Source organism: Condylura cristata, unplaced genomic scaffold (genome assembly GCF_000260355.1).
Source record: "Condylura cristata isolate star-nosed mole 26May11 unplaced genomic scaffold, ConCri1.0 scaffold00026, whole genome shotgun sequence".
NCBI classification, from domain to species: domain Eukaryota; kingdom Metazoa; phylum Chordata; class Mammalia; order Eulipotyphla; family Talpidae; genus Condylura; species Condylura cristata.
Window position 1 is genome coordinate 13,031,484 of NW_004567127.1, and position 25,879 is coordinate 13,057,362.

General features: G+C 36.3%; 1 protein-coding gene across 1 annotated transcript in view; it reads left to right on the forward strand.

The window, feature by feature from the left end:
* Positions 1-207: 207 nt before the first annotated feature.
* The window catches only part of OLFM3 (olfactomedin 3), a 162,826-nt gene continuing 137,154 nt past the window's right edge, over positions 208-25,879 (forward strand). Inside the window, exon 1 of the mRNA XM_004689727.2 lies at positions 208-497. Coding sequence (XP_004689784.1) covers positions 429-497 — 69 coding nt within the window. The 5' untranslated portion in view covers positions 208-428. The remainder of the gene's footprint in view (positions 498-25,879) is intronic.

A 25,879-nucleotide genomic window follows, 5' to 3' on the forward strand; every position in this document is an offset into this window, starting at 1 on the left:
GAGCTGTAGTGATGTCATATCCGTTGTCCAGGTCTCCACACCTCTCTCGGCAGCTATTCCCTGTATCTTTTTCTTGGGTCAAAACTTTTGAGGTGGGTTGGCTAGATAGCAGCAGGAGAGAGGGTAAACTGGGGCGCACGGGTTGGAGGTACTTCAGCCTCGGTCAGCGCCCACTGCAGCCCAGCCCAACCCCTCTCGCGACTCCCAGCTCTGAGAATGCCTGCGGAATGATCGCCCCCCAGGGCGGCTGCCGCTGCCGCTGCCGCTGCCGCTGCTGCTGCTGCTACTGTTACAGCTCCTGCTACCGCCTCCGTCTCCACTCTGCTCTGACTGGCAGGCGGAAAGTGCAACTGACGAGGGAAAGGTCTCTGCAGTGAGTGGAGTGGCTACATAAAAGAGAGTAAAGAGGGGAAAAAACCCAGATCAGAATGCAGGCGACATCCAACCTGCTCAATCTCCTGCTGCTGTCTTTGCTTGCTGGACTAGATCCTTCCAAGGTATGAGCAATATTTTGACTCTTGTTTGAAATTAATGTGCAATATGGAACAAAACAGACCAAAAATGCAAATAAGTATGGCAAAAAATTTTTTTTAAAAGGCAGCACGAAAGAGAGCTCTTCTAGCTATCTGGTGGTGCCTGGAGTACGTAGCCCCACTGCTTGGAAGATAACAAGGTGAACTACCAGAGGGACAGATCCTCAAGGTAGAGTCTTGGGGAGAGAGGGGGGAGGGACCAGGAGCAAATATAATATGCTTGGGCAGCGGGCTATGCGGCTCTCTGGGGAATTTAGCTTATTCTGTATCCAAGTGTTTATGTGCTCTTCTGAAGTCAGACCGCTAATGCAAAGGAGTTAGCCATTGAAACAATACCATTTGTAAACATGTATTAGGAGATGGAGGTGGTGAGCCGTTTCTTTGTTGAAAGCAGAGAAGCGTTTTTTCTAGCAGATCTTGGTCAATAATACTCCCGGCGCCGACGTGCTGCGGTTTGTGCCCAAAACATTTGGGATGCTGCTTGTAACACACACAGGCAGAAGAGCAGAGCTCTCCACTCTCCACTGCCTCTGAGAAGCTTGGCGAAGGGGCTTGTGTTATTTGCTTCTTTCTTGTTACTACGAAGATTAGAGGGCACTGAGGAAGTTCTGATACCCAGGATTAAGAAACAGGAAGTGAGAACCCTAGGAAAGTAAGAGGGCAATGGGAAGGATGAGTTGTCTCCTAGCTGTTGAACTCTGAAAATGATCCAGGACTGGCAATTAAAGTGAACGCTAAGCTTTTTGGTTTTTTTTAAAAAAAGGCAGAAAATATAGAGAAATATTTGAGCGGTATATGAGATACAGTGAGGTAACTGGAGGTAATCTGTTCAGCATTCTAGAACATTATGTTTGTCTGGAGTAAGAGGTAAGGCATCTACCTGGTCCAAAGAGTAAGAGAGAGATTTCCTTTGTTACCTTACTTATTTAACTGGTGAAGAACAATTTGACACAACAGGGAAAATGATGGCATGTTAACGACCCATTTTAAGCTGTATTTTCCAATACAGTAAAGTTACTTAAAAAGCTTTTGATGATCTGTATGTTGAGAAATTAAGTGTCTTCCATAATCAAATAATACTAAGGTGAGACCAAGCATCATCTAATACTGTGATTGACTGATTTTAGGTTTAAGTGGGATATAGTGAAAGCTTTGACTGGTGTTATATATACTTGTTATAATTTCTATGCAATTTTCCTATTTAGAGTTACCTAGTGAGAATAAAAATCATTTTATTCTAAAGGTATAGTGGTACTGAGAGTGTCACTGTGACATCTTTATACATCTTAATGATATTAGTGGGCTATTTTACATACTAAAGGGTAGTTTGAAAGTATTTTACTGCACATCTAGGTAATAGTGCTAATTTTTTTCTTTTAATTTTTAAATCTTTTCTTTTTTGGTTTCAGCAGCTATAGTGATACATTCCATTGCCAATCTCAGTATATGCTGGTTAGCACTTTTGAAGACATTTCTTTATCTCAATTTTAAAGAGCAATACTAATTAGTAAGTCACAGAAGATTCAAAAATAATTTGACTGAATGTCAGTTTAATTCTTTAAAATAAATTCAGCAGTGTAGAATGTTATTAATAATTCTATGTGATTTGATTTGTATGGGATCTTTAATGCATATCTTCACCTCTTGTACCCAAACATTCCCAAGTTAAATAAATAAAAACAAAGAAGTGTTTCAGTTAAATATGGAGATAAATCCTCCAAAATAACCCATTTTGGTCAATATGACCTTTTCTAGTATTGATAAGTTCATTTCTATATTCAACAATATAAAACTTTTTGTCAGATGAATGGTGGTTATTTGGTACAAATAAAGGAAAATTCAGAGAAGGAAAGGCATAGATTAACTTCTCAAGCTGTCCTTTTCATCATCTAGCCACTGCAATACAATGTGCAAAGAACAGAGATGATATTTTGTTTTACATCACATAAGTCTTTATATATGTTTATGATATCAAAACAGTCATACAAGTAATTTTAATGTTGTAGAAAGTTTCTGGACAAAATCAACAACTTTGTTTTGAAAAGTGAATAAAAGCTTCTTTTGCATATTTTTACCAAACTGTTGTTGATCTGCAAAATTTTGCCCCACCCATCACAAATGACACAATTTTCAAGCTAAGTTGATTAGGTCATGAAATAGTAATTTTTTTCAAATTTTATTTACTATTATACCAACTAGGTAAGTGTTTAGAAAATAAGATTAGTATTCATAATATAAATATGTATGGAAAATTAAAATTTCAATACCTAATACCATACAAGGCTTTGTATGGTATTATTTAATACCATACAAGGTTTGGGAAAAGTAAATAACGATTTAAATGATAATACTTAAATTTAAATAAATAATTTAAATTTAAAGTAAATAACGATTTAAATGATAACACTTAAATTTAAGGAAATTCTAAATAATTGAATTTTTTAACATACTAGTATGTTATGCATTATAAATTTAATGATTATAATCACAAATAAATTCAGGTATTTTATATTATTACAATTTATGTTCATAGTAAGGGTGTATATGATCACACAGTGGATACACACAAACTGGCAAAATTGAAGAGTTCTCAAAATTGAATAGGTTTTTTTTAAGGTACCAAACTGTGATGTTAAATATTAGAAATCTAAATCTTAGAAAGTGGTCACTGAATATTAATTTATTTGAAAACAAAAGTGCTTTCTTACAACACTATTCCATTTCATGGAAGGTTATGTTTATGATCATCTTTTTTGAGATTGCAACTTATTGCATGACATTTTGTAAAGTGCTTAAGCATCGCCATCTTATGGTAAAATAAGTTAACTGAAGTCAAGTTTACTTCTAAATTAAAAAAATAATTCTATATTCATAGAGTGAATTATTTTCAGCATCCATTTACTTTTCCTCTCAGTTAATGGGTCAGAATATTGGCAAGATTAGTATTTTCTTTCAGCAAAGGAAGGCAATTCACCACTAATTAATTATTTGTATTTTTACTCTGATAGATTATCAATTTTCCTCTCAGTAAAATTAGGAAAATTATATTTTCTCAATTAAAATCTAATTAACAAGCTTCCAGTTCCATTTAGAAAACTCATGAATGCATCAAGTTGCCTATTTTAAGAGATATTCATTAATTTCATTTGTAATGGAGTGTCTCACTATGGGCAATATGCCAAATCATCATTCATTCAATAAGTAAATTTTAAGAGACTGAAAGCTTGTAGAAATTCAATTATTGCTCAAATTCATAAAGGACTGCTTTCTGTGTAGGAAATTCCTGAGGGCGGCTGCTAGATGGCATCTCTGTGCTTTTAAACTGAATGCACAGAGTTCAGTAATGACCTTGATAGCACGCACATACACCTCTTTCTTTTACAAGAATTTTTAGCAGATCACTATTTGAACATGATAGCAAGATTGTAATCCCTGTGAATCTGAATCACGAATTTCTCTGCTCTGCAATGCTGAACTGTAAAGAAAAGAGGATATAAATGTGACTATGTAGGTTTCAAACAAGATTTACCCCAGAGTCAAACACTTAGGGAAAGGCTTAAAAGAGGCAATATGGACATAGTTACACTTTGCCATGACTGTTGAACTTTAAAGCGATAATACTTGTATGATAAACATATTATGAAATGCCCTGGCAAGTACAGTTTGACAGGGCCCATTATCTTCTTACCTAGAAATGTATTAATAAATTTACCATCACACTGCTTGTTCATACTCTAACCATAAAATATAACAATGATTCAGCAAATAATCTTCAACACCAAACTGTTCTGTTAGCAGCCTGGAAGTTACATTTTTTGCCTTAAACAAGACAGATGCTTTTGTGGAGCACTGTGGGGGCCTTGTTGGTGGGTGTGGTGTGGTAATATATATCTGCAGAGTTGTGAAGCGAGACCTCTGACTCATAGACAATGTTGTAAACGAATATTACCTAAATAAAACTAGAAGAAAGACAATTGTTTTAGACATAGGATGAGAGCTAAGAAAATTTCAATCATTATCTAGGTCAGTGCTTCATAATGTAACATATGTTAAGTGATTTGTGTTTTTGGTGTTACTAAAGAAAATTATCAAAGACCTAAATTGGTTAGAGATGGTTTTTGTATATAAATCTACTTAAAGTTCTTGTTCTTAAACATTTTTAAGTAAAACTGGTTTCTTTAAAAAAGCAACAGAAGTAAACTGAGACCATAATTTGCTTTAAAGTTCACATAAAAAATTTACCTTCTTCTGTGCCTTCTATCTGCCACAGAAATTCTCTTTACAACAGGATCAGTTAAAATAAGAGCTGAAAATACAGATGGATGGCATTTGGAAAGACCCTCTAATTGTGTCCCAGTCAGCCCTAATATGGTAAAAGTGAAAAGTTCAAGGCAGCCCATTCATGTTCTAAAAGAGCAAATGACTTTGTTATTCTCTTTTAACCTATCCTCCTTATCACAATTACATTTTTATTTTGGAGAATGTAAATATTCTTTCTCATGGCAACTTGAAAAGGTTACAAGGATACTCCTTTCCTTTATTTTTCTTTGAAAAATTCTATTTCCTTGTTATTTGCAAGTGCTCTCTTTCAAAAATGACATCTGGGGCAATTGATTGAAGCTCTGCTGGGACAGAAAGCAGTGCAAGAGTGGGGACGATATGGGGCCGAATTTAGGGTCCCTCATTTCTCATCCCTACTTTACAAATGAAATTAAATTCCTTTGGGAAAGCTGTGATCCTGGTGTCTTCCCTTATCAAATGAGGGTCTTATATGTTCTTAAACTACTTTGTTTAAACCTAAAACTCTGTGCTAGGGTCTGCATAGTTATGTCCACCTTACGCGATTTATACCTATCTAAGACCCGATGTGTCAGTACTAGAGGTGGGCTTGGGAGAGGATCAGATAGTGAGGATGGAGTCTCACAAGTGGCACTAGGGCGCTTACATAAGAGGCACCCCCATCTCCCCGAAACAGCCCACCACTCTTTCCAACAAATAAGGGCACAGGAGGAAACTATTTTGCAAGAGGGCCATTCCCCGGCCATTTTGACACTCTCATCCGGAACTTCAGGCCTCCATAATCGTGAGATAGATGTTCTGCTTATGTCATCTCATCTGTGGCAACTTGTTACAGCAGCGAAAATGGATGAAGAAACTTTATATTCGACCAGTCTTTAAAATTAGCAGATTATTTTCTAGGTCTAGATTCTAAAATCGTAAACTTGGTGAGAACTGAGGATTATATTACGAGGCTGGTTTTTTGTTAGTTTTTTGGCTTTTGGCATTTGGAAGCTTCAATTTTCTATTTCCTCACATGCCACTTTTCCTTCCCTGTGGTCTCTGCACTCATGAGCATGTACCATTCAACTGTCAAACACTGCTCCTTGGACAGACTGCTTTTTAATATAGAGGGGCTAACATATTTCCTGTTTTTGCTGTAAATCTTTTATTTAATTTAAAAATGCTCAAGGGAGGGCCCTCCCTGGTGGAGCAGTGGGTTAGGATGCAACACTGTAGGTGAGCCACAGACGCTTCAGTGCGAGTTTGATCCCGGCCTTAGAGGTGCCCCACATGGCACTGCAGACCTCTCCTGACTCACTTGCTGGTGAACCCTCTCACCAACCCTGCACCTCTGGATTGTACCCCAGTTCCGTATGCATAAATAAACAAATCTTTTAAAAAAAAGCTATTAAAAAAATCCTCAAGTTTAAACTCATTTTCTATATGAAAAGAATTGTTGGTGTGCTAAAAAGAAGTAGGAAGTAGGAGGAATCTGAGTGGGCTTCTTATAAAAAGTCCTGCGTATTCATTACTGGCTCTTTGCAAGCAGGAGCATCCTGAAGGGTTTTAGACTGGAAATTACTAGAAAGATTTCAATGTTTGTGCTAAGAGAATAAATAAAAGAAAATGAGAATGGACACAATGACAGCCAAAAAGAGAATATTTGGCATCCCATTTATTTAAATATTAGTTTGCCATCATTTTCTTACAAAAAGAACTTAATTGGAAATAGTGAGATGGAGAAAGAGATACAGAACCAGATGGCTGTTAGGTTAGGTGAGGTGACTCTGCTTTTGATCATCTCTGCATTTGCATGAATGTGTTGTGCCTATATGTGAACAAGTTTTATTTCAAAATGGCATTAACATATTAACATCAAAAGCTATTTAAACACTCATTTCCTAGAACCCAGGTTTAAATAAAAAGCATTTTGAATATTTCAGTCCACCAAAAATTGATCATCAATCTGCTCAGTGTATGCCACTGATCAATTAAAAACCTTGAAATATGGGTCCTCCCTGGTGGCGCAGCAGGTTAAAGCACTGCACTGGGATGCTTAAGCCACTTCCGCATGAGTTCAATCCCTGCCTACACCAGAGGAGATCCACATGGCGTGGCAGACCTCTCCTGACCCGCCCGCTGCTCCCCTCAGCAGTGTACTTCGTCATTCTGCCTGTTCTGCTCCCCACTCTGTTCCTGGTGAATCCTCTCACCCTCCGCATCTCTGGCCTGTACCCCAGTTCTGTACGAATAAATAAATCTTAAAAAAAAAACCTTGAAAGATTAGTATATGAAGTTAATATTATCATGAAAATTTTCAAATACAGTTTTAAAAACTGTATGTAAAACAGAGGCCAATGTAAGGAGACAGCTAGTTATGAAATCAGAAGTGCTGGCTTTAATTGCTCACTGAACAACTTTCACAGTATGAGATCTAAATTCTCTGACGCTTAGTTTTCATAGCTATAGAATAACATGATAGCAATGAAATTTAACTAGTAATTGATGATATTAAGGTAATAATCTATTTTAAGATGAAAGCTCTATGCAAATATTCTACTCATATTAATCAACCTATGATCAAATCTAAAGTCTGTTGCATATCATATATTAAGGGCCCATAAAGTGCATAATAAAAAGTATGTGTATATGTTGGGGAGGGACTCTCATGTCCTTCAATCTTGCTGATCCCTCTTTTCAGCTTTCAAATGCCATACAAAGTTATCAGTAAGGTCCCTCAAGCAAGTTCATAATTTTGGCCAAAGATCTAATTTGAACATAAAAATTTGTATCATGTGGTCTCCCTGGTGGCACAGGAGTTAAAGTCTCAGCATTATCAAGCTATCATCACCCACTGCAGCATGAGTTCTATCCCAGGCCAGGGAGGTGACCCACATGGCCCAGCAGACCTCTCCTGTCTGCCTGCTGCTCCCTTCAGCAGTATATTTCAGTAGATCTGCCTGTTCGGGTCCCCACTCTGTCTCTGGTGAATATTCTTATCCTCTGCACCTCTGGCCCAATTCTTGTATGCATAAATAAGTAAAAATAACTCTTTTTAAAAATTGAGATCATGCTCACTTATGTACAAGTTTGTTAGAAAGAAAGAGACTTAAAGGGTAGCTCAGTTGTATCAGAATTAAACCACATCAAAATAAAACAATATTTAAACTGCTGGAGGAAATCAGGTCACACAGAGGACAAATATGTTTAATCAAAGAATCCATCAGCAGCTAAAAAAGCTGCTCAGACAAGTGTGGACTTAGGTCTTTGCCAAGTACACCAGTGATAAAGTAATTCACATCAGCTTGGTGGTAGGAGTGGTGTCACATACATCTGAAGAGGTGTGATTCTATACCTCTGAATCTTATACAGTATTGCAAACCAATGCTATCTCATTTAGAAAAATAAGAATTTCAAAAGTAAAGCTAAAAATATTAAAGAAGAAGGTTTATTCAGATTTCCTTAGCCTAAAATTGTTCAGGGCAAAAGGCTATTGACAGTCCTTACAGGCAGCTATAATGAAATCAGACTGAATCACAAGTTTATTGCTCACTGGTGTGGACACTGAGAAGTTCAAGGTCAAGGTTCCATCATATCCCTATTTTGGTGAGAAAGCAGACTTCTCCTATAGCCTTATTTGTTAGAAAGAGTTAGCTATTTCTCCAGGGCTTCTTATGTAAGATCCTTAGTGCTATTCATGAGGACTCCACCCTAATTACCTACAAATGGCCCCATCCCCTAACACCTTAAACTGGCCTTAAGAACATCAACATAGGAACTTGGGAGAGACACACAATCTCAGACCATAAATTGTTATCATGGAGAAATGAACACTTTCAGGAAAATAATTTTTCTGTTCTTCCTTCTTGCATTGCTTTTCTGTTTGCACTGGTTTTTTGCTCTACAAGGCTAACCACATAATTAGAGACTTTATAATATCTCTGATGATTTGCTCATATAAAGGAAATCCATCTGAGTAACTTATGTCTTGATTCTATCTGATCTCATTTCAATCCAGGTGTGTAATATGATATTTAAGAGCAACCATATAATAGCTACTATAAACCTGGTTCATGGGCAACTAATACTTGATAAATGTATTATTTCAAAGTACTAGCCCAGAATATCATACTAAGGTTTAGTTTATTTCTGCTACCTATAATTTATTTCTGTTACCTCTTGGGGAGATTGGGCCCAACGGTCCAAGAAACAATGGCAAAAGAAGTCCATTTCTATCAGTAGTATGAAATAATTTGAATGATGCTAATAAAAATAATCAAAAAATAACTGAAAGAATAAAAATAGATTCTAAGAACATTTTTTTTTTATGCTTTACAAACAAGGTGTAGTAAAGCATATATGCCTTCTGCTATTCCTCTACCAAGCTTTCAAGAGTAAAAATAAGTTCAAAAAGAGGAACACAGATGCTGTTGCATTCATGGTTTTGCCTCTCCCTGGAAAGTTCTTTCCCCCTTCCCCATATGTCACAGTTTCACCCATATTTTAAGATTCAACTCAAATGTCATTTCTTCCATAATTTTTCCCTGATGTTCCCTAGGCCCAGGAAGAGATAAGCTTGATAAACTAACAACTTCTGTAAGAAGAGAATCACATTTATTTTTGCATATATAGCCACTACAACTGTTTTTCATAGAATAGTTATTCACTGAACCCACTGAATTTGATTTCTTTTCCTCCTACATTTGCAAAACATTTTTTCCAACTACTCTTTTTAATACTTATCACCTCGTTTTCATTTACTGGACATTTATTGTATTGTGTCTCTGCCACTAAATTGTAATGCAGCAAACACTGTGTTTTGGCCATTATTTTTTCTTTTCCCATGTAGCAACTAGCATGTGATAAAGATTAAGTATTTTCTGAATGAAAAAGTGAAGATATGAAGGAAAAAAATAAGTCTGGGAGCATTTAAAAACTTAAAATGCTGGGTTAAATAATGCATGAATATAATCTGTGATTATGGTTTCTTCTACTATCAGTTGAGAAATTAGGTGAGAGAGGTGAGAGATTTTAAGAACCTTGTTATCAAGGTTTAGAGCTCTTCTATTAGGTTATTTATCTTGAAGAATGTTGCAAGATTGCCCTTTTAAAATTTTAATTTCTTATCCTATCTCACAATCCTTAGTTCTAGTTTTGACTTTTGGTGACTCTGGCATTCAACCTAAAAACTTCTGTGAATTATTTGTTTCATGATACTCAGTGGCTAACTTAGTCCACCTTATTATTTCCTGTTATATGATAAGTATCTATTTTGTTTGCATAGGTTATAAGAGTAAACATTTTATTAATTTGTAATTTATGTTTTGACTATAATTTTTTGAAGTAATATCTCAGTCTTATTTGATGAATCCCTAAAATACCTACACTTTTCCATCTCTTTTAAGGAACTGAGTTCTTTTTTGTAAGGATTGAAAAGATGTTTTTGAATTATTATTTTACTATATACTCTTATAATAGCACCATAGAAAGAAATGCAATGGTCACTTCATATTTGTACTGCAATACCATATAAGTACAATACCACCACAGAGGAAAATGTTAAAGATTAAAAGAAAATAGAGGAAGAATGGAATTAGATTCATTGCAGCTGAATTTTGTAAGTATCAGAAATTCAGTCAATGGAATCAATCGATTAATTGACTCATGGTGTGTGCCCTTCATTGGTGCCAAACCCTCATGACTTCTGGTGAGTCAAAGCAAGAAAAAGCTTCGAATTTAAATGCTTGTTTAGAATAAAATTGCAATAAGATTTGAAGAAATGATGAAATTATACGAGTTTATATGTAGCATAGATGTGAACATAGTCAAATATAGCTAAAGGAAAATTAAGAATCAGAGGGAGGTAAGTATTTTGCACATTGGGAATAGGTTGAAGTGTTATACATGATGCAGTTGTCAGTGTGCATTTAAGCACTTCAAGTGAAATTTACTGCCCCTTAAAAATAGCACACACGGAGGCACTCCTGGGTGGCGCAATGGGGTAAAGCTCTCTGAAGCCATTGCAGCATGAGTTCGATCCCCGCTAGGGAGCTGACCCACATGGTGTGGTAGACCTCTCCTGACCCACCTGTTGCTCCTCTCAGTAGTATGTTTTAGTAGATCTGCCTGTTCTGCTCCCCACTCTGTCTCTGGTGAATCTTCTCACCTACTATGCCTCTGGCCTGTACCCCAGTTCTGTAAGCATAAATATATAAATCTTTTTTAAAAAATACCACCTTCACAAAGCATGTGTCTTAACGTGGTTACCATTCTATTCTAAATGTCATTTACTTGTATAACTGGTATTTAATTTAATTCAATTAACTACTAAAGTTACATAATAAAAAAGAGGTAGAAAGAAAAAACAAACAAAAAATCTGTAAAGTTCTTTTTCCTGTCTTACTCATGTCTTTACTTTTCAGATAGATGCAATAGAAACATGATGACAGGGTTGTATATTTGGCTATAATGATTTATTTTGGATAGATACTTCACACTGGAACTCAACCAAACTAATATTAATTTAACCTATACAAGATAAAGGAAGAGTAAAACCATATCAAAACAGAGAAAATTGTATAATAATTTGTAAATTGGAACTTTTGTAGTGTTTTAGACAGAGTAACTAAGCTAGGTCTTAAAAAAGCAACAGCTTAATGCCAACGGTGCAAAATACCTAGAAGTATAATTTTGGGTACCTCGCCAAATTATTTTTTTCTGTTTCCTGATATATGAGATGAGAGAGCCACATGCTTTTTTTTCAGAGGTCATCCTAAAAGGGAGCATTATTTATCTCTTAAAATTTAGTTCATTAGTTTTTCATTTTCCTTCCTTCTGCTAATAGCCCTCAAGTTGCTAAAATTATAGATAAAACCTAGGCTTCTTTTACTACACTATAGAAAATCAAAGTTAATGTCATTAAGGAAACCATCACAATTCAGTCATGCAAGTGTATTGACATAAAAGTAACTCCAAAAACATATTCTGAGCAGTACAGTGTGTTTAGCATTTATCTGTATCCTTTTCCATTAATTTTTGAAGATTTGATAAAAAATAAATGAGTGAAAAAAATTTTCTACAGTCTATCTGATGAAAATAAAGAATTCTGAGTGTTACAGGAAATATAAAGGGCATCTATTTTAATTCTTCATGAAAGGCAGGCATCTCCTCTTCTCTATAACAAAATTGATTGATTGTTAACTAGCTTTTGTCCATAGGTTTCTAATCTTAGGGAGCAAGAAATAGTTTAGGTATTGTATGATGTTTAATATTTTCTTTTTAAACTGTGCTATAACTTCCAAAGACATATATATATATTTACTGCTGAGTTATAATTTTTTATTTGCCTAATATAACATTTAAAAATCTATGGACTTTACTATAGATAATCATGTTGCACTAAAGATGTCCATATCCTAATACTCCAGAACGTGCAGAAATGTTGACTTATATGGCCAATGGTATTTATATATATGACTAAATTAAGAATCTTGAAGGCAGAAAATGTTTTGGGCTTTCTGATAGAACCTTAGAAGGACACTAGATGCTCAAAGTTAGAAGAAGAGAGGTACTTTAAAGATGGAAGAAGGGTCAAAGGACAAGGCATGGGCCTTCTCTGGCAGTTAGAAAGTCAGGAAATGGCGTTTTTCAGAGACTTCAAAAAGAAATACAGTGCTGTTGCCACTTACTCTTAGATTTATTTCAGATGTTTGCTTCAGAATTGTGAGAATCTAAACTTATTTTGTTTTAAACCTCTGAATTCAGATATTTTAAACCCTAAAATTCAGATAATTTCACTCATCTGTGAAATATAAATATCCAAAAAGCAATTGCATGAAACAATAGAAGAAATAAAAATCTGAACTTGCAAAAATCTGACCTTTTTTTATGGAGAGAAATGGGGTGTACCTAGAAGGGAATATAGCTTCAGAGGTGTGTTTTAGCTAATGTATAAAATTGGAAAAACAGCACTACATTATAAATGCTGATTGAAATTATTTGTGGAAGTTATTTCAATAGGAAGAGAGAGAATCCCTCTATAGAGATAGGGGGAACAAAGTTTATTTTATTTTTTAAAATGTATTTATACATATAGAGCTGGGGTACAGGCCAGAGGTGGGGGAGGGGTGAGAGGATTCACCAGTGACAGAGTGGGAAGCAGAACAGGAGCACTGACTGAAATAGGCTTCTGAGGTGAGCAGCGGGTGGGTCAGGAGATATCTGCCGTGCCATGTGGGTCAGCTCCCTGGCTGGGGATGGAACTCGGGCTGCGTGACTGCAACAGCTTCATAGTGCTGTGCTTTAACCCAATGTATCACCAAAGAGGATTGGAACAAAGTTTATCAAAGGGGTACAGGCACATGGAAGCATTCCTGTATTTGTTGTTATTTTCTCAGTGAAATCGGATACATGGCCATCAGCCAAGAGTGAGGATACATTCTAGGCAGAGAGAAAAAGAAGAATGTCTTGAGAACTGCAACTAGGAACAAAGAGGACTTTTCCACTGCCAGGCTAAAGGACAGAGGAGTGTCACAGCAGGCTGGGAAGTGCTTTAGAGGCAGCTGTGGTCTCAGGGGCAGACCAGATTTCAATAAATAGAAGAAGGTAAAAAGAACTTTCCAGAGAAGAGAATAGACATGAGGGAACGTCACTAATGATTGTGAGTTTTTCACATGTTACTGTCTGCATTAGACCGATAGTGAATCTTTCATGTATGTTGATAGTGAATCTTTCATGTATGTTGAAAGACAAGCCTGAGTTTTCCCCAGAAACTAGTTAGTTTTTCACTAACTCTATGCAAAGGTTTAGTCAGTCCAAATCTCTTATTATTTAGAACATACACAAAGACATGAACTAGCTGATGGGCATTCAATGTAGATTATAATAGAAAGTGAAAAGATGTATCAGCCTTTCCCCCTCATTCTGGATCAGCTTCATCCTACATGGCCATGTCATACACTTGGACAACTTAGTAAGTAGTAGACAAGTGATATAATCAAGAAATAAAGGCACAGCGGGGCCCTCCCTGGTGGCATTAGGGTACAACATTATGAAGCTAGCTACAGCTGCACAGCCATGCCAACACGTGTTCAATCACTGGCCAGGGAGGTGACCCACACACCAGTGTGGCAGACCGTTCCTGCCTCGTTCATTGCTCCCCTCAGGATTGTACTTCATCTATCTGCTGTTCTGCTCCTACCTCTGTGTCTGATGAATCCTCTCACCTCCCCTACATCTCTGGCAGATCTGTATGCATAAATAAATCTTAAAAAAAAAAAAGTACAGCTGATAACAGAGGGATGTATATTTCAACTAGACTGGCACAAAATCTGACCCCAAAGTTCTCTTGAACTGGTGGTGCAAAGAGTTAAGGAGTAGAACTATAAAAATGTCCACAGCCACTGCAGCAGGAGTTGGATTCCTGGTCAGGGAGGTGACCCACATGGCCGGCAGACCTCTTCTGTCTCACCTATTGGTCCCCTCAGTGGTGTATTTCAGTTTCTATTCTGTCTCTGGTAAATCCTCTCACCTCCTTCATCTCTGGTCTGCACCCAGTTCTTGTATGCATAAGTAAATAAATCTTTAAAAAAATTTCAAAGCAGGGCCTCCCTGGTGGTGCAGCGGGTTAAAGCACAGCAGTAAGAAGCTAAAGCCACTTCTGAAAGAGTTCTATCCCCGTCCCAGAGGTGACCCACATGGCACAGTAGACCTCTCCTGACCTGCCCACTGCTCCTTTCAGCAGTGTATTTCGTTGATCTGAATGTTCTGCTCCCTACTCTGTCTCTGGTGAATCCTCTCATCATCCTTGCACCTCTGGTCTGTACCCCAGTTCTGTATGCACAAAAAAAAAAAAATTTAAAGCCGTATAAGAAAGTGCTACTGCTGACTGATGTGAAGGTTTATCAGGTCCAAAGACTCAAAAATTCCATATCCTAGAAAATATTTGCTTCAGCTCCACCAAACACCTAAGGAATATGAGGCTCTTTATTTCTGCCATAATCATGAGGCCAAAAACAAGTCTTGTCTCCATGTACTATGTTAACAGTAAGACACTTGTAGTTAGTTATCCTTAGCACTTTATTTCTCCTGTAGCCTATGTTTAAGGAGACATGGCTGCATATGGTTTTTAATTTACATACAGTAGCTTTCTAATTATCTAATAAGTATAAAAGGGAAACTCTTTTTATGTGAGTGAATCAGGAAAAAAAAGGATGTGTGTAAAATTTTTATTTTCTTTGCTACAGGTTGACATTATGATGGAGCTAATAGATATAGTGGGTGCAACTCTGAAGTAACTAAAATTCTGGAAATTGGAAAATTAAACTATTTGCCTAAGCATTTGCACATGAGTATCTGAGTGTGAAAGGGAATGCTTCAGGTAGATTAGACTAAAACTTCAACTGGTAATTACAAAAGGGCAACATGAATTATTATTCTTAAATGTGGCTTGACAATTTTGAAATCATATAATAATCTAATTTGAATATGATGAGATGATTTTCAAATTATCCTATCAGTTAAAAGGGGATTTAAAATCACAGTGAAAACTATTTATCATTTAAAAATATTCTTTCTTTCATTTCTTAATTTTCCTATTTTCCTTTTTATGCAAAGAAAATAATCTTTAACTATATAACAAGTATTATATGTCCAAACTCTAGAGTTATTGAATTCTTAATAAATTACGTGTACCAGTTGAAACTTGCTGTCTAAATCACTCATTTCAAGGTAATATAATGGGGGTAATAATACCTTCTCATAAAAGCTAAATACAACAACTTGAAACACCAAATTCACTGTCTAGTCTTTAGTAAATGCTAAATAAATAATAGTTTATTTTTCAGTAAATTAGTGTTAAAAATGTTGCTTGGGTAATATATCTTACATCTCAACTAATGTGGTTAAATCTGTAGCCTGGAATTAGTCATTTAGTTCATGTTATTCAATTTCACATGACTCACACTATATCATATAAGCAAAAGAGGACAAATACAAGATATATTCTTAAATGTTTTATCTGTTTCTTGCCCCTTCCCTCAAATTATCTATTGAAATAGTGTTGAAAATTAAAGTACTTACATACTAAGGACCAAAGGGAAAAAAATAAGTCAATCAAAGACATTTCACAACATAAAAGGCTACACATTTGGTAGTAGAACAAGAGTATTTTTTTAAAGATTTATATATTTATGCATACAGAACTGGGGTATAGGCCAGAGGCACAGGGGTGGTGAGAGGATTTACCAGAGTCAGAGTAGAGAGCAGAACAGGCAGATCGATGAAGTACACTGCTGAGGGGAGCAGTGGGTGACGCAGGAGAGGTCTGCCCCGCCATGTGGGTCACCTCTGGGGCAGGGATCAAACTCACACCAAAGCTACAGCTTCACAGTTCTGTGCTTTAAACTGCTGTACCACCAGGAAGGTCCCAAGAGTTTTTTTTTTTTTTTTTTTTTTTACATGCCAATCAATGATTTACCATCAGGATTGACAAATGAGGCATGGAAGGAAGAAATTCTATAGGTATGATTTTCCTCACTCACACATCATCCATGATCTTGTGAACATTGTCTATTGTAGTTGAAAATTCTTTTGTATAAAGTAGGATGGAATTAGATGCACAAATGGTCCCTAAAGTCCCTTCCAATTCTAAAATGAATTTCAATAAGACATTGCTGAACACATTCAATTCAGGTCTTGAAGATGCTATGAAATTAGTTAATTTCAACTTTTTATGCTCTTTTTGTATTTATGTCCCATTTGGTATTTATCCAGAATTGTGTTCAAGGATAAGAGAAATACAAACAGGTCTAAATTTCATTTGATTGTAGTTAAACTTTTTAATAAATGGAATATGCTGAAGAACTGAAAGACTAAAAAGATGCCAGAATAGGCTAAAGTCAGTTAGTGGATCATCTGATCCCAACTATTACAATAAAAATGTTCAGAATGAAGACATGGTTGATTAAAACTCCCAAATGAATATTATTTTGTTACAAATCCTTTTGGATTCTTCATTTTAATAAAAGATTTTAATTTTATCTTTAGAAGAGTAGTTAATACCCATAGTTTGTGTAACTACCACTGAGATTTCCAGAGTGTAAAATTTCTAATTTACTATTACCCAAGTTTTACTGAAAGCATCCTCGAGAGCAATGACTCAGAGAATATTGCTTGATTATAAAAATATGTCATACCAGGTTATCCACCAGAGAGGAGTTGGATGACCAAAGGTCCTTGTTCCTCATTGCATTGCTCCTACCAACATATATTTTGTTACCATTTCAAGTCTACTAGTAGATAGGCAAAGAATTTTGAGATCCTCAATAAAGAGGGGAAGGAAAAGTTATCTTGGAATGCAGCAGATGGCAAACATTTCCAAAATGTTTATATATTTTAAATCTGGGACTGTATTTTTAACCAGATTTTATTAAATTCCCATTTTCTTTTATACAACTATATAATTGGGGAATATAATTTCACATACGCTTCACTGTACATACGCGTCACTTGACCTCTATTAAAACCCCAGTACTAATGCACTATAGCATCGTGGAGAAAAAAAAATCACAATATAGAAATGCATTTGATCAAGAGTTTCTATTTCTTGGTTAAAGAACCTTGAAAATCGGCCCTCCCTGGTGGCGCAGAGGGTTAAAGCACAGCACTGAGAATCTAAAGCCGCTTCCGCATGAGTTCCATTCCCGCCTGCCCCGGAGGTGACCACATGGTGGGGCAGACCTCTCCTGACCCGCCCGCTGCTCCCCTCAGCAGTGTACTTCATCGATCTGCCTGTTCTGCTCCCCACTCTGCCTCTGGTGAAGCCTCTCACCGCCCCTGAGCCTCTGTCCTGTACCCCAGTTCTGTATGCACAAATAAATAAATCTTTAAAAAAAAAAAAAAAGAACCTTGAAAATCTATTTATGTTCTACAGGTCTTGGTTCATCCACATATAAATTCTGGGCAAAACATAGCCTGACTCTTAAGACTATGGTGAGAAGAAAGAGGTACTATTTTCCAGAAGTATCTGGAACACAGTAGACAGGGGAGATAAAGACACTAATACCAACAGCAGCCTGATAGCAACTCTTTATTAGTTACTGTTTTGTTATGTGTAATTGCCCCTTTTTTGGTTACCAATTACATAAATTCTCTCCACTGGGCTTTTCGAAGGTAGAAATGCGTGGGTGCACTAGAAATCAACTATCATCTGTCCAACTCTGGGCATCGATCCAGTGACCAGATGGTCACTTCAGCCCACCTGGATGCATGCAATTCTCCTGCAAATAATGCCAGGTCAGAGTTCCTTAGTGGACTCTAACCACAAAGAAGAGTCATTCGAAATTCTCTAATTATAAATTATGTAAGTTTATTTTAAAAAGCTAATGAGAAAGCTAAGCAAACACAAATCACTAATTAAAAATTGACCCTAGTATTGGGGTAAACTTGTGTTTTATTTTTCTGTTCTCTCCTTATTATTCTTTCAGAGAGTTTCAAGTGACTGGTTGGAATTGAATGATGTCCACTAAACTACAAATATACTTTTGATAACTTGTGACAAATCCTTAAGGCTTGCAATTACTCTTCCTGTAATTTCCTCCCTTGCTGTCTATTTTACTCTCTCTTTTTTTATATATCAGTTTGCTTCCTCTTCTAAAAACCTCTGTAGGTTATGCTGTACTATTTTTTGTGTTCTCTTAAATAGTCTTTTCTGAAGATTGTCCAGATATACAACCAGCTACATTCTGCTGCTTTCTTCCTACTACTTCTGCTATCTCTTTTTGATAACTTCCACCATCCCGTAAAAGCAGTCTCTTAGGAAATCTTTGTTGTTTGTTGTTTTATATGCCTTGATAACAAGTAATGCACATTTTCTGTGGCAATGGTCACTTGCTGGTCTAAATGACATTTTGTAGACTAAAATAGACCTATTTTAATCCTCGAGAAACATGGATAATTTGGCAGAAAAGCTAACTGCAAAACAGAAAAATTGCTCTTGGAAAACAGCAAATTATTTTGGATTTTGAACTGTTCTACCTATAGCAAACATGTTCTATTTCAAAAACAGAAAACCTTTTAAAGATGTTTTTTGCCATTTATGATTTAATGTCCAAAGGTTATTGCTTGTAGTTTCATATTGGCAAAAGCATTGCTGTACAGATAAACTGAAATTCATTATAAAAACTAAAAGCATGTGTGTGACTTAGCCCGATAATTACTTTCTAGCCATGGGACTAAATCAGTATGTTGCTGTGCCACTTAAAATGTTAATCTAAATATTATCTGACAATATCCACACCACTGTCCCCAAACAACAACCATTTGCCTGGGAGAAATCTGGCTACAGGGTGAATTTAGATAATTGAAATCATCTGCTTCCTGTTGAGCAGAAAGGATTACATGTTTCTCTTTCATCTGTAAAATACTTGTCTCCAAAGAGCATATAATGAAAACCTCATACTGGCTTCTGATTGGTTAAGTTAAAGCCACACTTAACTCAGTAGTCATGCTCTGTCAAAGGGTGACTGAGCAACAGCTTCTCTGATGTCATCAATGGTGTTATCAACCATAAACAGGAAAAGCATGAAGTTCTATTATTGAATTTCCTTTTATAAAAGGGGCAATGAGGGACCAGAGAACAGAGTTGTTTCTCGTTTCCTATCTTTCCCACACTTCATTCCAGAAAATATGTTTCAAGAGCACATGAGAGTAGTCTCTGCCCCGTGGATTTATAATCTAGGTGTGGACATGGAATGAATCTAAAAGTACATAGGGGCCCTCTCTGGTGGCACAACTGGTTAAGGCACAGCACTGCAAAGCTGGCTGCAGTAGCTTCAGTGAAAGTGGGCAATGGAGGTGACCCACATGGCACGGCAGACCTCTCCTGACCCACCCGCTGCTCCCCTTAGCCATCTGCCTGTTCTGCTCTCCATTCTGTCTGTGCCTGTCTATGTCTCTGGTGAATCCTCTTGCCACTCCTGCACCTCTGGCCTGTGCCCCAGTTCTGTATGCGTAAATCAGTAAATCTTTAAAATAAATAAACAAAAGTAGATTAACAGCAACCAGTGTAACATTTACAAGCTGTACATTAAGAAGCTTCTGGAGAGCACAAACATGAGGAAGAAGTAGGTTATGTAGAGCTAGTCAATTAATTGACACTGTCAGGATTCGATTAAAACAGCATCTTGCCTGAAAGAACAAAACCAAACCAAACACCACAGAAATACAATAGCACATCTACAGGATACTACACCTGGAAAAGAAAAAGTTATAACCTTCAGTGACATATCACCTGACTACCTGGATAAGAGGAAATGCATAGCATCTTTAAAGTGAAATAAAAATGAGAAAAGAAGAACAACTGATGTAATGTACAAAACCAAAGAATGTAAAGAAACTAATGGCCATGGGGATTACAATTGAGATTTAAAAAAAGGGCCCTCCCTCGTGGCGCAGCGGCCAGCACTGAGAATCTAAGGCCGCTTCCGCATGAGTTCGATTCCCGCCTGCCCTGGAGGTGACCACATGGTGTGGCAGACCTCTGCTGACCCGCCCGCTGCTCCCCCCAGCAGTGTACTTCGTCAATCTGCCTGTTCTGTTCCCCACTCTGTTTCTGGTGAAGCCTCTCACCGCCCCTGAGCCTCTGTCCTGTACCCCAGTTCTGTATGCACAAATAAATAAATCTTAAAATAAAATGTATAAAATGATGTAAAAATAAACTGTTATATTATTAAAAAAAAAAAAGAAAGAAACCAATGGTTCTACCTTGTAACTCTGAAATTACAATGCCAAAATACTTATAATTTGTTTGCGGTTCCTAAAAAGTTAGCTATGAACGGACTAATTTTAAATAATATGTATTTTACACAAATGTTCAAAACCCTAGAAGACCCATTTATATTTTCATGAATCATGTATTCATGAACTAATTTATTTAAACATCATTAATGAGTAGAATGCCAGTTGCTGGGGAAAAAGGCATAAAACATAAACCTAGCAGTGGGTGAAAATATCTGCACAATAGAGTTATAGAAATGAGAAAAGCTGTCAGAGGGTCAAGAAAAACATCATATACATGTGCAATAAGCTGGATCTAGAGGCTGAACAAAAGGGAATTTGAAAAAAAAAAAAAAAAAGACTACAGTGATCTTTTGTAAGGATGGGTAGTTTAGGCCTGATTTCAAAGTCCCTAGGAAAACATTAAATCAAGTTTATTTTCCATCTACTCCCTTTATCAAAACTTCAATAGCCCCATTTTTTTTCCAGAAAAAAAGGTGGTCTATGTAAGTTCCTTTGCTGTTATACATCTCTATAGTTTCCCTAGATGCTTTTGGCCTCTCAAAAGATGCACTATTCAAAATATCTGGAGTCTCTATTCCTTTGCTTTATGACATTCATTTTGCCTAGAAGACCACTATTTCTACATGTGAGTTTTCAAAACCCACTTGATCTTCATGGTTTCCCTCTTCCCAGATGGAATTGGTTTTTCATTGCATGAACCCATACACTTAGGTTTCATTTTTGCTGTAACATTTAGACAATCTAATCTTTTAGAGTCGTTCGTTCCTTCATGTACCGTCCAAGATCAGAAGTTAAATCTCCTCTTAATTTCCAGTTACCCCAGAGGAGGCACAAGTAGCTTCTCAATCAACAGCTATAGAAAGAACTGAGACTGACAGACTTGGAAATTCACTTTTTTGTGTCTAAATTCAGTAATCCACCCAGCTTGTTTCCAAGTGAGAGAGAGCTAAGCTTTTCAGTACAGAGATATTTTAGATAATAAATTTAATTAAACTGAATATAAAACTTCTTATTTCTAATACTTGTAGATGCTTTAAACCAAGGATTCACCATGGCAAAACTACTGGATTTTTATTCAGAACTCTGAACTTCTTGCTGGGATGCTGGTGTTGACTAGACAAATACCAGCAATGAGCTCACTGCAACTCAGCAACCCCATACGAACACTGAAGAGGTTGGACTCAGTCGTCTCTAAAATGTTTTCCAGACCAATACCCTAAAGCTTAATTTCAAGAATTAAACAAAGGAAGACAATAAACATTTCAGTCAGACATGACAATCCATTGGGAAATATTATGCAGTAGCAAAATGCACACATTTTTAATGTCTAGATCAAAGCACTAATTTTCTGTTATTGCCACTAAAATGCATGAGGAATAGCAGATCACAGCATTACCATAAAGATATTTGGTATTCACATAGGCACAATTTCCAACATACGTTGAGGTTTTATCATATTCTAGAAATATCACAGCACTGTCCTTGCTTGGCCTAGAAACATCTGATCTGCTCTAGGAAAAGTAGGTGCCAATTACCATCACCTGCTCAAAGAAATACAAAAGCATTAAAATGAAATCTCAGGGACTTGGAAGAAGTTGAGCAAAAAACTTAAAAAACACTACTTATGCCATTTTTAAATTAAAGATCCACAAAGAGAAAAAAGAAAAACTCTATTATAGTTACTAAACTAAGAACTTAAAACATTGCCTTAAAAAAAAACACAAAAAACAAAACTTACCTTAAAGATAAATTTAGGAATTCTCTCTCCTACTTAAAGCAAAACTAACTTACATCATCAACCTACCAGCATATAAATTCATGAGTATAAAAAAAAAAATAAAAGAAAAATACTTTTATTTTTTTGAATGCGCGTACTCTTAATCACTTGCTTTATAATAAATGAAAAAAAATTTATGAAAAGTCATCTGGTCAAACTGAGATTTTTTTGTCAGTACCACTATCATTTTGGAAAACTTCAGTTCCCAATAAAGGCTGATCTACTTGGGCCTCAAAATATCTTAGTAATAATAATGAAAAGTATACGCCAGTTGAAAAACTACTTTAAAGTGAATGCGAAGGAAATGTTGCTTTGCTTCCACCAAGTTTACTGAACATCATAATTAAAATTTTGCTTTGTTGTAGATTGTTAAAAATTCAGTCTGGCCCATGAAATATCTTAACAGGTGTTTCTGTTCTCTAATTTGATATGCTGAAATGATTTTACCACCAGAAGGGGGAAATATTTGAAAATGACATTCCAGCACTCTGAAGTATTAAAAACCAATTTCTGTATAACTGTTCAGTTATACAGTCAAGAAGAAAAGCTCAAGGCCCCCCAAATGCTAATGCAGCAGTTGCCCCATGTCTCTCCCTTTAACCCCACATTCAAGTTATCACCTGTACCTGTCACACCTGCAGCCATTAACTGGACTTGCCTCCGCCCCTCCACTCGCTCCTACAGGACCTCATTTCTTCTGACCCTACCTGGGTCCTGCTGTATTCCCCTAGTATTTTCTCCACACTGGTCTTAGCATAAATTTTCTGACAATAACTGAAAATGTAATAATTTCAGAATCCTACTTAAAAATTTTCATTAACTCAGAATGCATTTAAACTCCTTTACATGCATACCAAGACCTTCACAAACTGTCTGTACATTGTTCATGTCCATCAATCAGTATATTTGCCCAGCAGTAATGTCCTTTAGTATTCACAAAATGATGCTGTGATGTCACCTTATATTTACAGGTGGAAACACACATCCTATGAAAGTTTTTATATATACTGATGCACACACACACACACACACATATTCTCATAGAAGGATTCCCTTCCTCCCCTTGTATTTGGAAAAATCATTTACAAAAGTCAATGTAATTACAAAAATACGCTTCCCCAGTAGACTGTGAGAATTTTAAAGACAGGAATCAGAGCTTTGCCTTCATTATTTCTATCCCAACAAATATTGGTTAAAATAAAGAACAGAAATCAGAAAAGAGGTAGGAAAGGAGAAAAATTAAGAAGGGAGGTAAAAGGGGGGGGAAAAAAAAAGAAAAAAAAACAAGAAAAAAGGGGAAAAAAAAACATATTTAATAGGGAGTTCTTAGAAAAAGCCCTTTGCTTCATTTTACTCCCCACTTCTCCCACAGTATTTTTTCAAAATGATACCTGATGTAAATACCCAGCAAGAACTATTTTAAAATGAAAGGGTAGAAATGTAATTGGTACATGACAAAATGGTAACTTACATTGAAAAGCAGACAAGGGAGACTCATGTGTCATCTAATCCTGCAGAAGATCACCCTTCTAGAAATGTGAGAAGCTCACATTTTTATTTAACTCTCCATTCAGAAATGCCAATTCCTTTCTCAGAACTTTCTCACATCTTTATGAGTCTGAGACTGACACTCTCATTTCTAACATTCACAGAAACATGTCCTAGTCATGGCCGAGAGCAAAATGCAACCCAAAGAAGAGGAAAAAAAAAAAACAATTAGAAGGAAATTAAAAAAAAAAAAAAGATTTATGATCAGGGATGACAGTATGGCTTGCTAGACCTAGAAACAGAAAATTCCATGTAATATGTCAGAATTGGATGCATATTATTGAAATCTGTCAATACAGGAAGAACTGGCTTGTTTAAATGAAGGGGGAAAAGTCTATGTTCTTTCACCCAGCCTTTTTATTGAGTGCCTTCTTGTAGAGGTTATTGAGCTTGGTTCTTTATGAGAATAATAAAAGAAATGTAAGACAGAGTTTAGTTTGTGTGCAATTCAGATAAGTGAAAAAACAATGCAAATAGTCCTGCCCCACAAATGCCATTGCCAAGAGAGCAATCCAAAACCCCAAAACCCCAGAGAATCTGTACACTTTGAAGCAGAGACAGAAAAGTCAATAAAAAGACAGACGATAGTAGAACTATCACAAATAGTTTCCCCATTCTTAATTTCTGGTCCCTGTACTTCCTGAATTTCCTTGGCTCTTTGATTATCCTAGCTAAGATTCCCCTAACCAAGAAATCCATGCCACTCTTCATCATTTGTTCAAAACTAAATTTAAATCCAAATATAATAAAAAGCTACGACTTTTTGTCCACACATTAATGGAGTTTATTCAGTCACATCACATTCTTCACAGCAGACTGCAGCAATTAGAGTTGGTCCAATGTGATGTATATATAACTCATTTGAGAGGAATGTAATAATTCAATAATGGGATAGTTGGAGCCTGAAGGAACTCCAACATGAGCAGCAACTGGTACAGGTTAGCAAGTAAACATGACATAGAAGAAGCAATCAGAGACATGGAGAGATAAAATAATGATGAAGTGACCAAATTTACCTTCATGTCCCTAATAAGCCCTCAGAATATCTTCCCTTTGGAAGCTGTATTTTTTATGTGAATTTCATCCAATTATCAGATGTAAGAAATGTATTAAACTCAAATGAGGTCAGTGGCGAAAGGGGAAATTTTTGAAGATAGAGAGATCCCTAACATTTCAAAATCTCTCCCTCCAAAATAAAGTCCTCATGTCAGTGTGTTAAAGGAAAATACGATGTCAGTCAACATATCAGTAGACAGCTACAGAGGCTTTGTTAAGTGTAAAATAGAATACCAAGGCTCATCCTCTGTTCCCTTGCTCTGAGAAATTGGTTTTCTGTCACATTTTACATTTTCTCCACATAGATCAGTACAGCACATAAAAATATTTCTTCATAAAATAATCCTTTTACCTTTTAATCAGTGGGTGCCCATCCGTCATTACTCTGGAAAGAAAGAAAAGTTCAACAAGAAACTTTAGTGAAAAGTTCACTTCCCAAAATATGAGAAGGTAAAGGGAAATCACCAGGAAATAGTGTACTGCCTTGGGATTAAAGCAGAAGAGAGCAATTACTAACCCAAGCCAAAAAGAAAGAGGAGACTTAGAGGTTACCTAGTTGGAAAGATACATTCCTAGAGTGAGGTTTACCCAAAATAAACTAGGACTGCGGATAAATACAGACAGAAGACTCAAGGGAATGGATAGATGGACTTCACACTTCCTTCTGATATCCTACAGCACTTCCCACTGGCCAAATCCCAGCAGAAGTCAATGATCAGTCCCTTTCCTAACAAAGACACTCCAGAAAGAGATGGAGAGACAATAGATTAGGAGGGCAAGTTGAAAATATATGCCTCATCAGTAGTGCTTTCAGTTGTAAATTCAAGATAGATTAATCTGTTGTGTTATTTGAAGTAATGATAACGTTGAAGCTATGACCACTATC